The 15049-nt window shown below is 56.4% G+C and overlaps 2 protein-coding genes across 3 annotated transcripts in view; both read right to left on the bottom strand.

The window, feature by feature from the left end:
• Positions 1–1780: 1780 nt before the first annotated feature.
• Positions 1781–5058, bottom strand: SELPLG (selectin P ligand). The gene is made up of 2 exons (XM_054646009.2): positions 4125–5058; positions 1781–3394 (listed from the first exon to the last, which is right to left on the bottom strand). The coding sequence occupies exon 2, from the start codon at positions 3387–3389 to the stop codon at positions 2187–2189; it is 1203 nt and encodes a 400-aa protein (XP_054501984.2). The 5' UTR covers positions 3390–3394; positions 4125–5058; the 3' UTR covers positions 1781–2186.
• A 435-nt stretch (positions 5059–5493) lies between these two features.
• The window catches only part of CORO1C (coronin 1C), a 48044-nt gene continuing 38488 nt past the window's right edge, over positions 5494–15049 (bottom strand). For both annotated transcript variants that reach the window (XM_077188079.1, XM_054646007.2), the window contains exons 4-11: positions 13060–13189; positions 12153–12334; positions 11534–11653; positions 10604–10708; positions 9590–9735; positions 9059–9116; positions 8730–8975; positions 5494–8029 (exon numbers count right to left, since the gene is read on the bottom strand). In XM_077188079.1, coding sequence (XP_077044194.1) covers positions 7910–8029; positions 8730–8975; positions 9059–9116; positions 9590–9735; positions 10604–10708; positions 11534–11653; positions 12153–12334; positions 13060–13189 — 1107 coding nt within the window. In that variant the 3' untranslated portion in view covers positions 5494–7909. The remainder of the gene's footprint in view (positions 8030–8729; positions 8976–9058; positions 9117–9589; positions 9736–10603; positions 10709–11533; positions 11654–12152; positions 12335–13059; positions 13190–15049) is intronic.

Consider the following 15049-nt stretch of genomic DNA (forward strand, 5'->3'; position numbering starts at 1 on the left):
TCTGCTTCTAATTTTCTTCTCCGGGCTGCGCTTTGCTGTGCCAGCAAAATACCCGGAGGGCGCCCGTCCTGCAGAGCTGCACGGGGCGCGTGGGGCTCCATGTGCGGCGTGGGATTGTCCCCCTCCACAGCCCGGTGCCACCCCCAGCCCCCTGTCACCCTCCACAGCCCGGTGCCACCCCCGGCCCCCTGTCACCCACCACAGCCCGGTGCCACCCATGGCCTCCTGTCACCCACCACGGCCCGGTGCCACCCATGGCCTCCTGTCACCCACCACGGCCCGGTGCCACCCATGGCCTCCTGTCACCCACGACGGCCCGGTGCCACTCCCGACCCCCTGTCACCCACCACAGCCCGGTGCCACCCATGGCCTCCTGTCACCCTCCATAGCCCGGTGCCACCCATGGCCTCCTGTCACCCACCACAGCCCGGTGCCACCCCCAGCCCCCTGTCACCCACCACAGCCCGGTGCCACCCATGGCCTCCTGTCACCCTCAATAGCCCGGTGCCACCCTCTGTCCGCTGTCACCCACCACGGCCCGGTGCCACCCCCGGCCCCCTGTCACCCACCACAGCCCGGTGCCACCCCCGGCCCCCTGTCACCCACCACGGCCCGGTGCCACCCCACCACACCCTGCCCTGAGGATCCTGCTGTGACACCGCGCAGGCTTCCCGTGAATTCCTGTGCCGTGAGGCAGGCGATGGCAGCCCGACAGGAGCTGCTGACTGCGCCAAATAGGGCGATTCCCGGCTCCCTCAGTGGAGGAAAGTTTCTCCTCGCTGGGCTCCTGCTGGAGAGCAGCCGGCACAGGGCCGGGAGAACGGGAGCAATCCCTCGGATCTGCCCCCATCCTATTCTTCGGGACACACCCGCCTCATCCTCAGCGGGGGCAGAGGCTGGATGAGCTGCTGTGGGGTGAATCCAGAGGATGGGAGCATCCCTCTTCCCCCATGGCTGCTTTGGCTGGCGGGGGGACACAGTGGGACAGAGCAGGGTGGCATCAGCAAGGAGCCCACACCCAGGGTGTCCTGCATGGGGACCGGCCATGGCCACCAGCTGCGGGTCCCCTGGCCCGGCTGACTCACCCATAAACATTTACATTCACAGCCAGAGCGGGGCTGTGCAGCTGCCAGGATCCAGATGGAAAATATCCCAAGCTCAGGGTGAATGTAAACAGGCAGCAGGGCTGGGATGCAGGTGAATGACCACGCTGGCAATTCCTCCTGGATAACCAGCCCAGAGTGGCCTTCGAGGAGGCTGCAAGCTTGGGGATGTGGGGAAGGGGATATGGGGATGTGGGAAAGGGGATGTGGGAATGGGGATGCTGAATCTGGAGGGGCAGGGGTGAGGATGGAGAGATGGGGACATTGAAGCTGGTCACAGCAGGAATGGGGATGTGGGGATGTGGGGATGGGGAGCCTGGGCGGAGCAAAATGGAAAAATGGGGACATTGAGCCCGGCAGGACAAGGAGAGTCCCGGGCTATTTTCACTCCCCCAAGGAAGGGATCAGTTGGTGGCCTGAGGGGTGACTGACACCTGCCTGAGCGGGTGAAACGCTGGGACCTTTGCTGGCCTCTCATGGATTTGCTCTCCCCATCCCTCCCAGTCCCAGCTGGACGATGCCGAGCCCCTGCGGCCACCGTTCCCCCCGAAGCCGAGCACCTGACAGGCAGCGGCGGCCCCGGAGGCGTCCCCGCCTCGCTGCAGCGACCGCAGGCAGGAACACGTTGTGCCACGAGCGCACCCGTCCTGTCCCTGTCCCCGTCCCCCCCGTTTCCGCCCCGTCCCCCCCGCCCTTCCAGCTCCCACGAGGCCGAGCAGGAGGTCCCGGGGGCTGCGGTCCCATCCCCAAGGTCCCGGGCTCTGGTCCCTGCCTGGCCGCGGGTTTCATTTCTGCTCCCCCAGGGGCTTGAGGGGGAGGATGGAGAAGCGAAATTTTGGCAGCAGGATGTGGGCAGGCGGCGGGGCCGGGAGGGGGCTGGCGGGTCCCTGCCAGGAAGAGACCACCATGTCCGGGTAACTCTTTAATGGGATGGGTGGGACTCGAAGGCTGAACTGGCCGCGGGGGAGCAGCTCTGTCACACTGGTCCAAGCTAAAACACCGGGGGACAGGGGCGCCCGCCCTGCCCGCGGCTCCAACGGGGATGGCCGCAGCGCTGCGGGATGCAGGAGCCATCCCTGGGGCTCAGGAGTGCTCCGGCAGGAAGCTGCTGAGAGTCAGGTTGTCTCCATCGGCCTCGGAGCTGCCGTCGGGCAGCAGCAGCTTGTGCCGCCGGGCGGGGACAGGACGGGGGCCGGCGGCCGCCTCGGCGTCGGGCAGCAGCGAGGAGATACAAACCATCTCGGTGCGGCTGAAGCGGCGCTCCCCCGTCCGCGCCCGCCGCCACAGCAGCGTCCCCAGCACCCCCGTGCTCACCAGGAAGGTGGCGGCCACCAGCCCCAGCAGCAGGATGGCCAGCAGGCACTTGCTCATCACCCCGCTGGGCTCCCAGGGCACCGCGGTGCCCACCGGCGTCGTGTCCCAAGTGGCCGGGAGGGTCGATGCAGGCGGAGCTCCGGATTTCTTGGGTTTCCTGTAGCCCGTGCTGGTGAGGACAAAGGCTGGGCGGGCTGTTGAGCGTGGCCCCGTGGAGGAGTCGCTGTCCAGGCCATCGGTCACTGTGTCCTCCTCGATGAGTGCCGTGAGCCAGCTGGGGGTGGTGGTGGGGATGCTCTTTTGGGCTGCTGATGGTGTGCCAGGCTCTGAGCCTGGCAGCAGCAGATCGGGAGCAGGGGAATCAGTCTCATCCATGGGATCAGCTGTGGTTGGCACCACGGGTGCCCGGCTGGCCTCAGTGCTGGGAGCTGCTGGTGGGGCAGAGCTTGGGAGCAGATCAGGATCAGGGGGATCTGTCTCATCCATGGGATCGGCTGTGGTGGGCATCCGGACCAGACTGGTGGTGGCACTGGGCACTGCTGGTGCCACAGAGTCCTCCAGTAAGTCAGGTTTAGGGGAATCTGTCTCATCCATAGGCTCGGCTGTGGTGGACAGTGCAAGCACCTGGGGCAGGCTGGTGTTGGTGCCGGGCACTGGTGCTGCAGAGCTCAGGAGCAGCTCAGGCTCGGGGGAATCATCCATGGGATCGGCTGTGGTTGGCACCTGGAGCAGGCTGGCCTTGGTGCTGGGTGCTGGCACAGAGACACCATTGCTCTTGTCACTGCTGATCATCGTGGTGGCACCGGGCTCCTGCCCACTGTCATCCCTCTTCCCACGGGAGAGGGGCAGGGGCTTGGCCTCCCCCCAGACCCACTGCCCGCCCCAGGGCAGCCCTGGCTCCAGCAGCTCAGCCCCACACGCCCACAGGGGGCTCAGCACCAGCAGCACCAGCAGGGCCCGGCCCAGCGCCATGGGACCTGCAGGGGACAGAGAGGACAGGTGACATCGGGGTCCCGCTCCCCGCAGGAGATGCTGAACCCCAGTGTGGGATCACACTCCACCCGAGGATCCTCCTTTCCCCTTCGGGTTTGGGGGATGGAGGAGGCACCCAGTATCCTGCCACAGCTCCCACCTGCGGGAGCTCAGCCCGGCTCTGCTCCAGGAGCAAGTTTGGATGAGGAAGTTGAGTGTCTGGAAATGGGAAATCAGCCGTGATGGAGGCGGCTGCTGCGGGACGGGGCAGTTGCGGGATGAGTGTCCGTGTGGAAATGAAAGCACAGGGATGTCACCCTCATTCTGACAGACACCCCCTGCCAGGGTGCCCGTCCCCCCCGCCCACCCTCCGGGCTGGCACAGGCCTCCAGGGCTGAGGCCACCATGAGCCTGTGTCTCTGTGCTGGAGCAGGAGAGGCAAATCCAGCCCAAACTCACCCCAAATCCCCCTGTTCCATCACCAATCCCCCCCCAGCTCCCTCGGCAGCCCCGGTGGGTGGCGGCCACCGAGGTCCCCGAGGATCCGCACCCACCAGCATCCAGACACGGCTGAATGCTCCGAGCATCCCCGGGAGGCTCCCACACCCCCAAAGCACCCAGACCCCCAGGGACCAGCACGGAGCGTGGCACCCTCAGGAACCCTGAGCATCCCCTTTGCACCCGGAGCATCCCCAGGGCCGAGCCGCGATCCAGCCCCTTCCCAGCAGGGCTCACCTGTGCTGATGGGCGCGGTGGGATCCCAACTGCAGGAATCCCCGGCGAGGGCTGGCACGGAGGGGCGGGGGCAGCCTTATCACCGGCACCCGCGGGGCGTCGTGGGCCACCCCCCGCCTGCACCTCCGTCCGGGCGGGGAAGGGAGGGAGCGCGGAAAAGCGGCTGCGGTTTCGAGCCCGCGGAGGGAAGGACGTCACGCCGAGAGCGGGGCCAGTGAGGGCTGGGGGCTGCGGGCACCCCCGGGGAGGGTGGCAGGGTGTGGGCTGCACGCCACAAAGGGGCTTCCTCGGAGGGCTCGGCCTCACCGGAGCAGCTGCGCGCCGGGGCTCGCGTCGCTCCGAAAGCAGAAGTGACGGCAAACCTGGTGCCAGGGCTGCCACCCCCGCGGGCACGGTGTGGGCATGGCCAGGGAGGGGGCCAGGGTGCCCTGAGATACCTCAGGGTATCGGAAACGAGGTGGAGGAGGGTGAGGGCCTGACTTGATGCTTTGCACGGCCCTTGCGCAGGGCTCCTTCTCTCTGCACCATCCCCAGGATGCTCGGAGGGGCTCTCGGGGGGGGCTGCCTGGTATTGTCCTGGGTGTTGTCCCGGCCTCGTGGCATTGGCACGACAGGAAACCCCCCGCCCCAACCGCAGGCTCGGGCGGGAGGCGCAGCCGCAGCCGCAGGAAGGTGCTGCAAGAGGCACATCCGCAGGAACGGGCTCGGGGTGTCAACAAGCCCCCGCCCTCGGAAACCCCGGCCCGTCCCCGCTCCGAAACACCTGGCCAGGGGGCTGGAAAAGGGAGGAAAAGGGGCTCAGGATGTGGGATGAGCATCCCTGGGATGGATCCATGGTGCCCGGGGAGCACTGATTCTCTGGGAGCATCCCTGCCCGGCTTTGGGGCGGCGCCGGGGTCAGGGTGTTCGGGCGGCGGTTGTGCAACATCCCCTGAAATGCCTCACAGCCCTGAGAAAACTCAAACCTGGGTGGAGTAAGAGATGCTGTTTCCAGCCCGTGCTCTGTGTCATTTCAGACTTCCTGCAGCCTGGAAACAAATTTCACCTGGGGAAGAGCAGAATGAGCCCCGCAGCTCCAGGGTAGCTCCCAAGCAGGGCTGTTCCTTCCTGGGAACACATCACCCCCCTCCACCCCGGGATCCCATCACATCCCACACCCAGCCAAGCTCTTGGGCTCATCACTGGGAATCACCAGGAGGATTCCATGGGTGACACCAGGAACGGGCCCTGGCTCTCCTGGGACAAGAGCAGAAGGTCCTTAAGGACCCCATTATCCACAGCCCCCCACTGAAGCGTCCATCATCCCATATCCCAGTTATCAATCACACCTGGAATGCCGAGAGCCAAAGGAAAAGCCAAGCAGAGGCAGTTTATAATCAATGACTTTTATCTTTTGAAAATGGAAGCAAATATTTGGACAGATACTCTGGCCGCTCTATAAGAGCGCGTCTTTCCGGACTGGGCTGGTTCTCTCCCGGGATATCACGGCTACAAAAAGCTTCAGGCACTGACTCCGGTTGAGCCTGGCGAGGCATCAGTTCATTTAAATAAAATACAGGCTAGGAACTAAAATCTCCCACACCCCCACCCCCGGGCACCTCAATCCAGCGGCTCCCAAAACTGATTTCCCTCCAATGTTAGGAACAAACCCGAGGTCCCCGAGCACACAACCCTGAAGTCACACGTACAAATCAACACAGAAATCACCACTGTGGGGAGAACAACCTTCGGGTTTGGGATCCAAAAGAAAAAAAAAAAAATCCATAAAAATACACATCTCAGGCATTTACTGCAATACAGAAACATCACCAAACAGCCAAAGAACCTGGAGCAGCCGGATTGTGGATCCACGGGCACAGGGCAGGGGATGCCACTTGTCCCTAAAACACAGAAATCCCACTTTTCTGAAGCTTTCCTGCTCTGCAATCCCACCACATCCTCTGTCTCCTCCATCCCGTCCTCGTGCCTCTCCAGCTACGTCCCCTCTACGGCCGATTCTGCCTCCACACACACATCCCTCCACAACAGGGAATCCTTAACCTGGAATTCTGAACATGCAAACACTGGGAAAAATGGAAAATCAGGGAATTCCTAGCTAAACTAATGGAAAATAAAAAAAAAAATCAATGACTTCAGCCTGGATGAGGGACTCGTGTCCACTGGGATGCTCCGGGTGGGAGCACACGGAGCTGCCACAGGGACAGAGCCCAGCTGGGATAGGGATCCAGAGCTCTCAGACACCTGATGGTCTCTGCCCACCTTTGGATTCAGGATGGGTTATCAGCACTCCCTGGCACTGCAGGGATGGGCTGTGCCAGGAATGGCAGCACCAATCCCGCCTGGCACAGCTCTGTGGGGTGTCCTGGATCCCATTCCCAGCACAAGGACACAGCCTGGGAGCAGGGAGCCAGCCTGCCCCATCATCCCTGACAGCTCCTCCACAGGGCAGAGCCTGCCTGAGCACAGCTTGGCTGAGCTGAGCTTCCATGGGATTCCAGGAGGAGCTCGCCAGCCTAGAGCACTCACAGGGCCTCTCCCTGCAGGATCCCAAAGGAGCTGTGTGAGAAACCAGCTCTCCAAAGTGGGATCAAATCCACCCTCCCAGTCCCTTCTGCTCTGAAGGGTTGGGAGTGCAGGGGGGGGTTTGGGGTTGGATCTGATCTGGGAACAAATCCTTTCCTGCATGGAAGGGTGGGAGGCAGGAACGGGAATGATGGACAGGAGAAAACAAATGATAAAAAAGTAACAACAGAGGCATTTTGTTTGTGGAGAATTATCACGGAAAAATCACTTTTCTGCTGCTAATGCTGCTTTGGAAGCACAGAAAATTCCTATTATCAGCACTGGTGGGAAGGGCTGATGGATTCCAAAAGCTCCTTAAAATCCATGAGCTCAGGAGTGTTGGGGGGCAAGAACAAGGATTTACAGCAATGAGTGCTGGCATCCCACAGCTCACCTGGAACTCCATGCTCCATGGATAAAAACATTCCTGCATGGAAGTCACTTCTGCCTTGAAATGGAAATAAAAATGAGCAAGTAAAACAGGTGAGTTTGGTCATGGAGACAAACCTTGGGATTGTAGGAAAATGGGAACATGGTGCTGGCTTAAAACTTCAGTAGGAAATAAATCCCCTCATTCAGAATGATATATTTGTATTTTTCTGTCAGCCAACAGGGCTGGGGACATGTTGTGGAGTAGGAAAGGCAGCTGGTCCCATCTCCAAGGGGATTCCACAGGGAAGAGAAAAAGGAAGGGAACCCACCTGATTGTTCCAAATGGAGGATTTATACAAAATAGCTTCAGCTTTGTTCTCTGCACAGTGTAAACACCCCCCCACACCCCCTGTCCCTTGGAATGGAAACACAAATACTGCAAAAGTGGCAAATAAGAAAAATAAAAGCGATTTTTTTTTCTATTTTTTGGCAACTCTAAAAAAAAAAAAAGTTTAAGAACAATGTGGCGTTGGTCCCTAAATCTAGAAAAAGATATTTGGGCATAACATTGGAAGTCAAGAATGGATTCGTTTTTCAAGGATTCATAATAACATCTGGGAAAAAAAACCCAAAAAAAAAAAAACCTGTAAAAGTAGCACTTCTTGTTTTTGACACAGTCACAGAAATTCATCGGAACATTGGGAAACGAAAAAGATCTTTCACTAAAAAGCTTGGCTTGAAATCATCGGCTCTCTTGACGTGGATTTAGGAGAACAGGAAAGCTCGTACTGGAATGCTGCAGGCTGCTGCTGGCTGAACTGGGAGCTGGGATGTGCCTGGGCTGGGCCCCGTCAGTCCGCGATCTTGGCCATCTGCTGCTCCAGCTTGGAGATGCGCTCGTCCTGGCTGGAGATCGTGTCCTTGATGGATTTCAGCTCCTTCAAAATCTCGTCCAATTTGGCGTCGTTTTGCTGGAAGATCAGAAGGGATGAGTTGGGAGAGCTCTGGGGTTCTCCAAGGAAAGGGCTCCTCCCAGTGGGATTGTTGGAGGGATGAGGGTGTGACAGACTCTGGAGCAGCTGGGATGCTCAGGGCATGGAGCAGCATCTCCAGCAGCCCCCATCCAGGAGCAGCACCTGCTCTTCAAGCCATACTTTCCTCTCTGTCCCAAAGGACAGGGATTAGTGGTGAACAAGGTGCTGGTGCTGGGTTAGGGTTGGACTTGGGGATCTTGAATTAGGGTTGGACTGGGGGATCTTGAGTTAGGGTTGGACTGGGGGATCTTGAAAATCTTTTCAAACATTTAGTGGTTCTGTGATTTAGAAAAAGCAATTTCAAGTAATCTTCCATATCTACAGAAGCATTAGAGTCACAGAATCATGGAATATCCCAAGTTGGGAAGGACCCACAGGGATCAACGAGTCCAACTCCTGGCCCTGCCCAGGACACCCCAACAATCCCAGGCTGTCCCCTCCAAATGCTCCTGGAGCTCAGGCAGCCTTGGGGCTGTGACATCTCATGGGGAGCCTGGTCAGTGCCTCAGCACCCTCTGATATCCAACCTAACCTTCCCCTGGCAGAGCTCCAGCCATGCCCACAGGTCCTGTCACTGGTCCCACCCTGGCATTCCCACCTGAGGCCATCACCCCCACAATTCCTGGAGTTTACTCACGGAGTTTGAGGCATCCGCTGCTTTCTTTGGAGCGTTTATGAGATCACTCTTCTTGTTCCCAGCAGGTTTGTTGTCCAGTATGTTCTTCTTGACCACCTTGAGATCCCTGTTTTTGCCTGGAATGTACCCGTGCTTCAAGGAGATGAGGAGAGGATCAGCGTTCTTCCCCTCAAACCACTCCTCTGCTTCCAGAGCTGCCTCTGGGCCGGCTGTGTCTGGGTACAGGTCATCCTGGAAGAGGTCAGACTGCAAGGCAGGAGACATGGATCAGTCAGGAGCTCTGGGAGGCAGGAGCTCACTCCAAAGCCTGGCCCCAGGGCAGTGCTCACCTTGCGGGGAACCGTCATGATGATGGGCTCACACTTCCTCTCATGGAGCTTGAAGAACCTGGTGGAAAAGGAGAGGTGGGGCAGGGAGTGAGGATCAGGAGATGGAGGAGATGGGAAAGGAGCAACCCCAAGGAACCACAGAAATCCCTGGGACCATCAAGTCCAACCATTCTCCCTGCCAAGACCACCATAACCCACGTCCCCAAGTGCTGTTAAATCCCTCCTGGATGGGGACCCCACCCCTGCCCTGGGCAGCCTCTTCCAATGCCTGACCCTGCTTTCCATGAAGAAATTGTTCCTAATATTTGAGGACATTTCCCTTTGTCCTATCACTTGTTTCCTGGGAGAAGAGATGGCTCATGTTCCCAGCCAGTGGTTCCCTCCTGGAGCCACTACAGTGACATCCTGAGATGTTTCCTGCCCTTCCCAGGTTTTCTGATCCATGGCTGCCCTGTGCTCATTGCTCTGCTGCTTTAACCACTCCTGAAATCCCCAGCCCCAGCTCCCAGCCCTGGGATGAGCTCTCCTCACCTGGCAATCTCACACTTGTTGACATCAAGGCCCCTCTTTGGCATGAACCCCATGCCCCTCTGCGGCTCTTTGCTGCTGAAGGTGTTGAGGTAGTGAACGTACGGGGACTCATCCGTGATCTCGAAGTAGCGGATGCTGCTGTCACCCTGCAAGGAACCCCAGGAGAAGCTGCAGCACCTGTGTTCCCTGTGCCCACACTGCTGCTCCCATTTCCTTCCAGGAATGCTGCCATGGACAGCTCACAGCTGTTTTTGAAGCCCTCCACGATCTGAGTCCATCAACTGAACAATTCCTCCAAGTCCTGTTCCAAACACTGTGGGACAGGGATTGAGCTCTGCTTCCAGGCTGGGAGTGGCCTCTTCCCCACTTCTTGTGGAAAAACCTCCTGCCACAATCAGGCAGAAAGGCTATAAACCAGTTTATCCTTAATTCCAAGCAATTCCACCACACTGCTGTCTCTGAAACTGCAGGAGGGTTGGCAGATGGAAACCAAGTGTTCCTCATCAGCTGCTACAAAGATGGGATTCATGAATGTACTTGTATGGATCTTCCTTTGTAATTCCTTGCTCATCTTGGCTTGGGCTCCTATTTGTAGGAGTCCATCACATGTGGGCACCAAATTCCTACAAACTGCTTTTAGAAAGGAGCACCTAATTCCAGTTTTCTATTCTTTAACCCCATAAAATTACAGAGAGACCACATGCTCCAGTATCTTCGAGGACAAGGAGGACAACACCCAAAATGCACCTTCCTCCCATACCAGTGTAAAATCATCCAGTTCAACAGCAGCAAGAAATGTTTAGGCAACAGTGTGGGACTTGTTGCATTAGGAGCAGCTTTACCTAATCCATCTCCAAGAAACATCCAGGTCCTTCCCAGGTTCTGCAGTGAGGATCAAACCCATTCCAGAGCAGCCTGGTCTCTCTGCAGCCCCACATTCACTGCAGCACTGATATTTTGGAGAACATTTCACAGGCCCCACTCCCTCCAGGTGCCTCCAAAGCCTCTCCTTACCTTCCCACACAGGTAAATGATGTTGGTGTCTGGGTCGTAGAAGGGCAGCAGGACCCCGTTGCTGGTGTCCATCTCGTGAAGGGCTATTGGCTCCTCCATGTTTTTCTGGAAATAAAAATGCCAGGAATGTTAATAAAGACTGGAAAAGCTTCTGTTCATAGAGGGAGGGTCTAAATTATTAACACTCTGCAGGCAGTGAGCTCCCAGCGGTGTCTGCACCACCCAGAAGGATCCGTGTGTTACAACAAATGCTGGGAATGTTCATGAACTGATTCATTCCCCAAGGGCATTTTAATCACTAAATTAAATAAAAACAGGAGCCAGGAAAATTCACCAAGTCAAGGGAAATATGTGACACAGTGAGTTAGTGTCAGTAGGATGGGAGATGGGACAGAGCCTCCTTCCCTGGGGACACTCAGAAGCCACCTGGACACAATCCAGGTGGTCCCTTCCACCCTGAACCCTCCTGGGATTGCTGCTGGCCTGCTCTCCACAATGCACAGAGAGAAGTGACCTTCCCACAGCCCCTCTGCTCCCTGTGCATCTTCCCAGGCACTTCCAACCTGCAGCTCCTGCTCAGTTCCTTCACTGAGTGACCACACAGCCAAAATCATGGAAGCAGGAGCAGGCAGCAGATGGAGTGGGAATAACCTCAAGTATATAAACTATGAATTTAGGAAGGAATTCTTCCCTTTGAGGGTGGTGAAGCCCTGAAGAAGGCAGCCCTAGAGAAGCTGTGGCTGCTCCATCCCAAGGCCAGTTTGGACGGGGCTGGGCTCGTGGAAGGTGTCCCTGCCCATGGATTGGAACGGGGTTTGCTTTAATGCCCCATCCAACCCAACCCATCCCAGGATTCCATGGCTGCAGGGCTGGGTTGGCAGGAGCAGGGCAGGGATGTGAGGAGCCCAGGGCTCCGGGCTGGGCTCGTACCGGGTTCCACAGGGCCAGCTGCCGCTCGCTCATGCGGCTGAAGCCGGTGGTGAAGATGTTCCCGTCTGCCAGGAAAATGGCTCGCATGGGCCGGGCTCCCTCGTGGGTTTTCTCCTTCTCCTGGAAGAGAGGAGCAGGTCAGGATCAGCAGTGAACAGAAAAACCCTTGGAGTGGTGGCTCCTCTCTGGACACACTGCTCCTCCAACATCCACTCTCCTCCTCCCCTGCTGCCTGAGGGAAGAGCCCAAACACTGAGCCACGGGAGAAGGGGACATTCCTGGCTCATTCCAGCTTTGCCAATCGGCCTCTTGCAAGGAAAACCTCTTTGTAAGCTACAACTAAAGCTCTGCCTTGCATGCACAACTCTGGAACTGTAATTATACAAAAGGATTAGATGTGGAATTACACTCCTGCAGGTTTAAAACTGAGCCCTAAAATCCCAGTTCAAACACTAATCCCAATAAACCCAGACAAATCCTCCAACTCCTACTATTCCTCCTGTAATTTCTGAAGAAAGCGACTGAACGTGGTGTGTAAAACCCACATATTTCTACCATATTTTCTTCACTCCCTGCTGGAGTGAATTCAGTTGTCTCTTTAATGATTAAGCAAACTTACAGCAACAATTTCTTGTTTCCTGGGGTCAATAACTCGGACTTTTTTGTCTTTGGAAGCTGTGCAGATGAGGCTGCCATTGCGATTCCAGCTCACGTTGTAGATCATGTCCACGTGCATGTCATCCAGGTTGATGAGGGCTTCTCCTGTTCCCACATTCCAGATGATGATGGCATTGTCACAGCCTAAAATGGAAATAACAGCTCCAGTCACAGAACTGGGGGACACAGGAGCAAAGCCAGAGGTGTGGAATGAGGGATAAACCCCCTGCAGCTCCAAAGGTTTATTTGGGGAAACCAAAATGCAGACTGGGAGCTCAGGAGGGATTTTTAGCAATGGAAAACACCCAGCTGATCCAACAATCCAGCTGAAAGGACTCAATTCTTTCCTTGGGACCCAACCCATGGAAGTCTCAGATGGTACCAATGGATAATGAATTATCCAATTTATTTCCATAATTATGTGACTGATTTTTAGTGGTCAAAGGAATCTCATACCATGGACTGTACCAGCCAAGGAGACAATTTGGAAAATGCTGACCATGAGAGCTTGTGGGAGGAACAGCTGGACTCTGGGATACTTTGCAGGGAATCAAAAGAAAAGAGAAACACTTGGGCCTGTTCTAAAAGTATATGAGAACAGGGATGTAGGGAATGCAGATGTCAATTGTTCTTGCAGATCAAATAAAGTCTGGAACAACTTTCATACTCCAATTCCAGACAATTCCTTGGTGCTTATCCCTGTAAACTGAAGATGAAAAAGGCTGAGATACAGAGGGGGCTGTGAGCCACGTGCTACTGCCACAGGTCTTGTGATTCCCAGGGATCTGAGCAGCTGGGAGAGGGAAGAAGGAAAAGCTGGAGAGGAAGGAAGGCAGGGAGAGGAGCTGTTCCCATTCCTGTGCTCCTACCTGCGCTGAGCAGCACGTTCCGCGCCGTCGGGTGCCAGGCCACGATGCCAACTCTCTTGGAATGCCCTTCTAGCACCACCACGGGCTCTGTCAGGGACAGGGTGAGCCCGTTCTCGGGTATCTGCCACACCTGGGAGGGACAGGAAAGCAAAGGAAAGATGCTCAGGCAAGGGCAGCCCCTCTGGAGAGCTTGGCTGCTTCCCGCGTCCCGCAGCCGCCAGAGCTGTCACCTCTTGTATAATCAGGGAGGGAATCAGAGAGGGAATCAGGGAGGGAATCAGGGAGGGAATCAGGGAGGGAATCAGGGAGGGAATCACTCCCAGCTGTCAATACACCCTTGGCTGATCCATGAGGAACGTCCTATCTCACTCATGCACCAGCACAAACCCACAGCTCCTCACGGTGCAAGCCCTGTATTTCCATGTGCACAGACCCACTCTGCTCCTGCTCCCCAGGGAGTCTGGAAAATCTCCCCTGCAGCTCCAATTCCATGGGAACAAGCTGCTGTCTTTCCAAACTATGCCTGTGCCTCACAGGGATGATGCTGCAGCTCTACCACTGCCTACTTTTGATTACTTTAGGAACACCAGCAATTCATTTTCCTGTTAGATTCAAGATTCTTCCTGATCCCATTTAATCAGGAAAGAAGAAGCCAGAGCAGCCCAAATCAGCACTGCCTGTTCACTTCTTGCCTGGTTACACAACCCTTCTGTTGCAAACTTCCTCAGGGAAGGGCCACCAGGAGGAGGAACAGCCCCCCAAGGATGCCAGAGCACTGGAATTCCAGCAGGAGGGAGGTGGCTTTTGCAGCTGGCAGCGACCAGGGGTGGGACAGACAAACCCATCACCCCAAAGCCCCAGGGCAGGATCAGCCCCACCAAAACTATTCCTGCAATTCAGCACTGGACAATCATCTTGGCGTTGAATTTGACCTACATAGAGCGTATTAAAAAATGCCATGGAATTCAGGGAGAGCTCCTCGGGGAGCAGTTGGAGCTGCTGTAGGTAGGTGGCAGCATTAGAGCATGTTTGCTTTGCTTCCCATTGTTTGCTTTTCCTGGAGCTGGGAGAATGGGGCTGGCCAGCCCCTGCCCACGATGCCCAGCAAGCTGTGGGATGTGAGGGAGTGGATTTAGGAAGTGAGGCAGACTGAGATGGACATGTGGATTTCCGTGCTAATCCCATTTTTTCCCTTCTCGAAGGAATGACTGGCACTGGAAAAAAAACCCAGCAAGATGCTGAGATTCTCAGTAGGTACCAGCTCACCTCTAAATAACCCAAAATTGATTTAGTTTTTCGTGGACACAGCTCCCATCCTTCCCAGCACCCTCAGGCTCCCAGGAGGAATGACCACAATGGGAACACTTCCCCAGGAGAGGATTCCACTGCAAGGGGTGAAAATGGTCACAGCCCCAAGGCTGCCAGAGCTCCAGAGCCTTTGGACAAGGCTCTCAGGCACAGGCTGGGATTGTTGGGATTGTCTGTGCAGGGCCAGGATCAAACCAGGTTCACAGGGAAATTACAGAACTTTGGATGCAGGACTTACCCTGCCAAGGGGGAGGACTCAGTTCTGTGCTGCACCATCTCAGCCAGGAAGGATCCTGAGATCCCTCCGAGCAAGTGCAAAGGAGCCAGAAAACTCCAGGATCAAATTTAAACATAAGACAGCAAGTGCAGGGGGTGGGAATGGAAAGGGAGGCAAAATCCCAGTGGGTTTTTTTTAAAAAAGGGTTTTTTTAAAAGCCTCTGAGGACAAATGGAATTTTCTGTCAGGTAAAGCCCTGGTAGCTGGGAGCAGCTGCAGAGCACTGCAATCCTGGGCAGATTTCAGACTACTGACCCAACAATCCTGCCTGCTCTTCCCAAAAAGAATAAAAAAACAAATGTGGAAGGTCAGGGCATGGTCCCAGCTGGCCCAGCCCCTCGTTCCTGCACAGGGTGGGGGTCTGGCCTCAGCCTGGGATCAAATCAGGTTCACAGGGAAATTACA

Source organism: Agelaius phoeniceus, chromosome 18, assembly GCF_051311805.1.
Source record: "Agelaius phoeniceus isolate bAgePho1 chromosome 18, bAgePho1.hap1, whole genome shotgun sequence".
In the NCBI taxonomy this organism is placed as follows: domain Eukaryota; kingdom Metazoa; phylum Chordata; class Aves; order Passeriformes; family Icteridae; genus Agelaius; species Agelaius phoeniceus.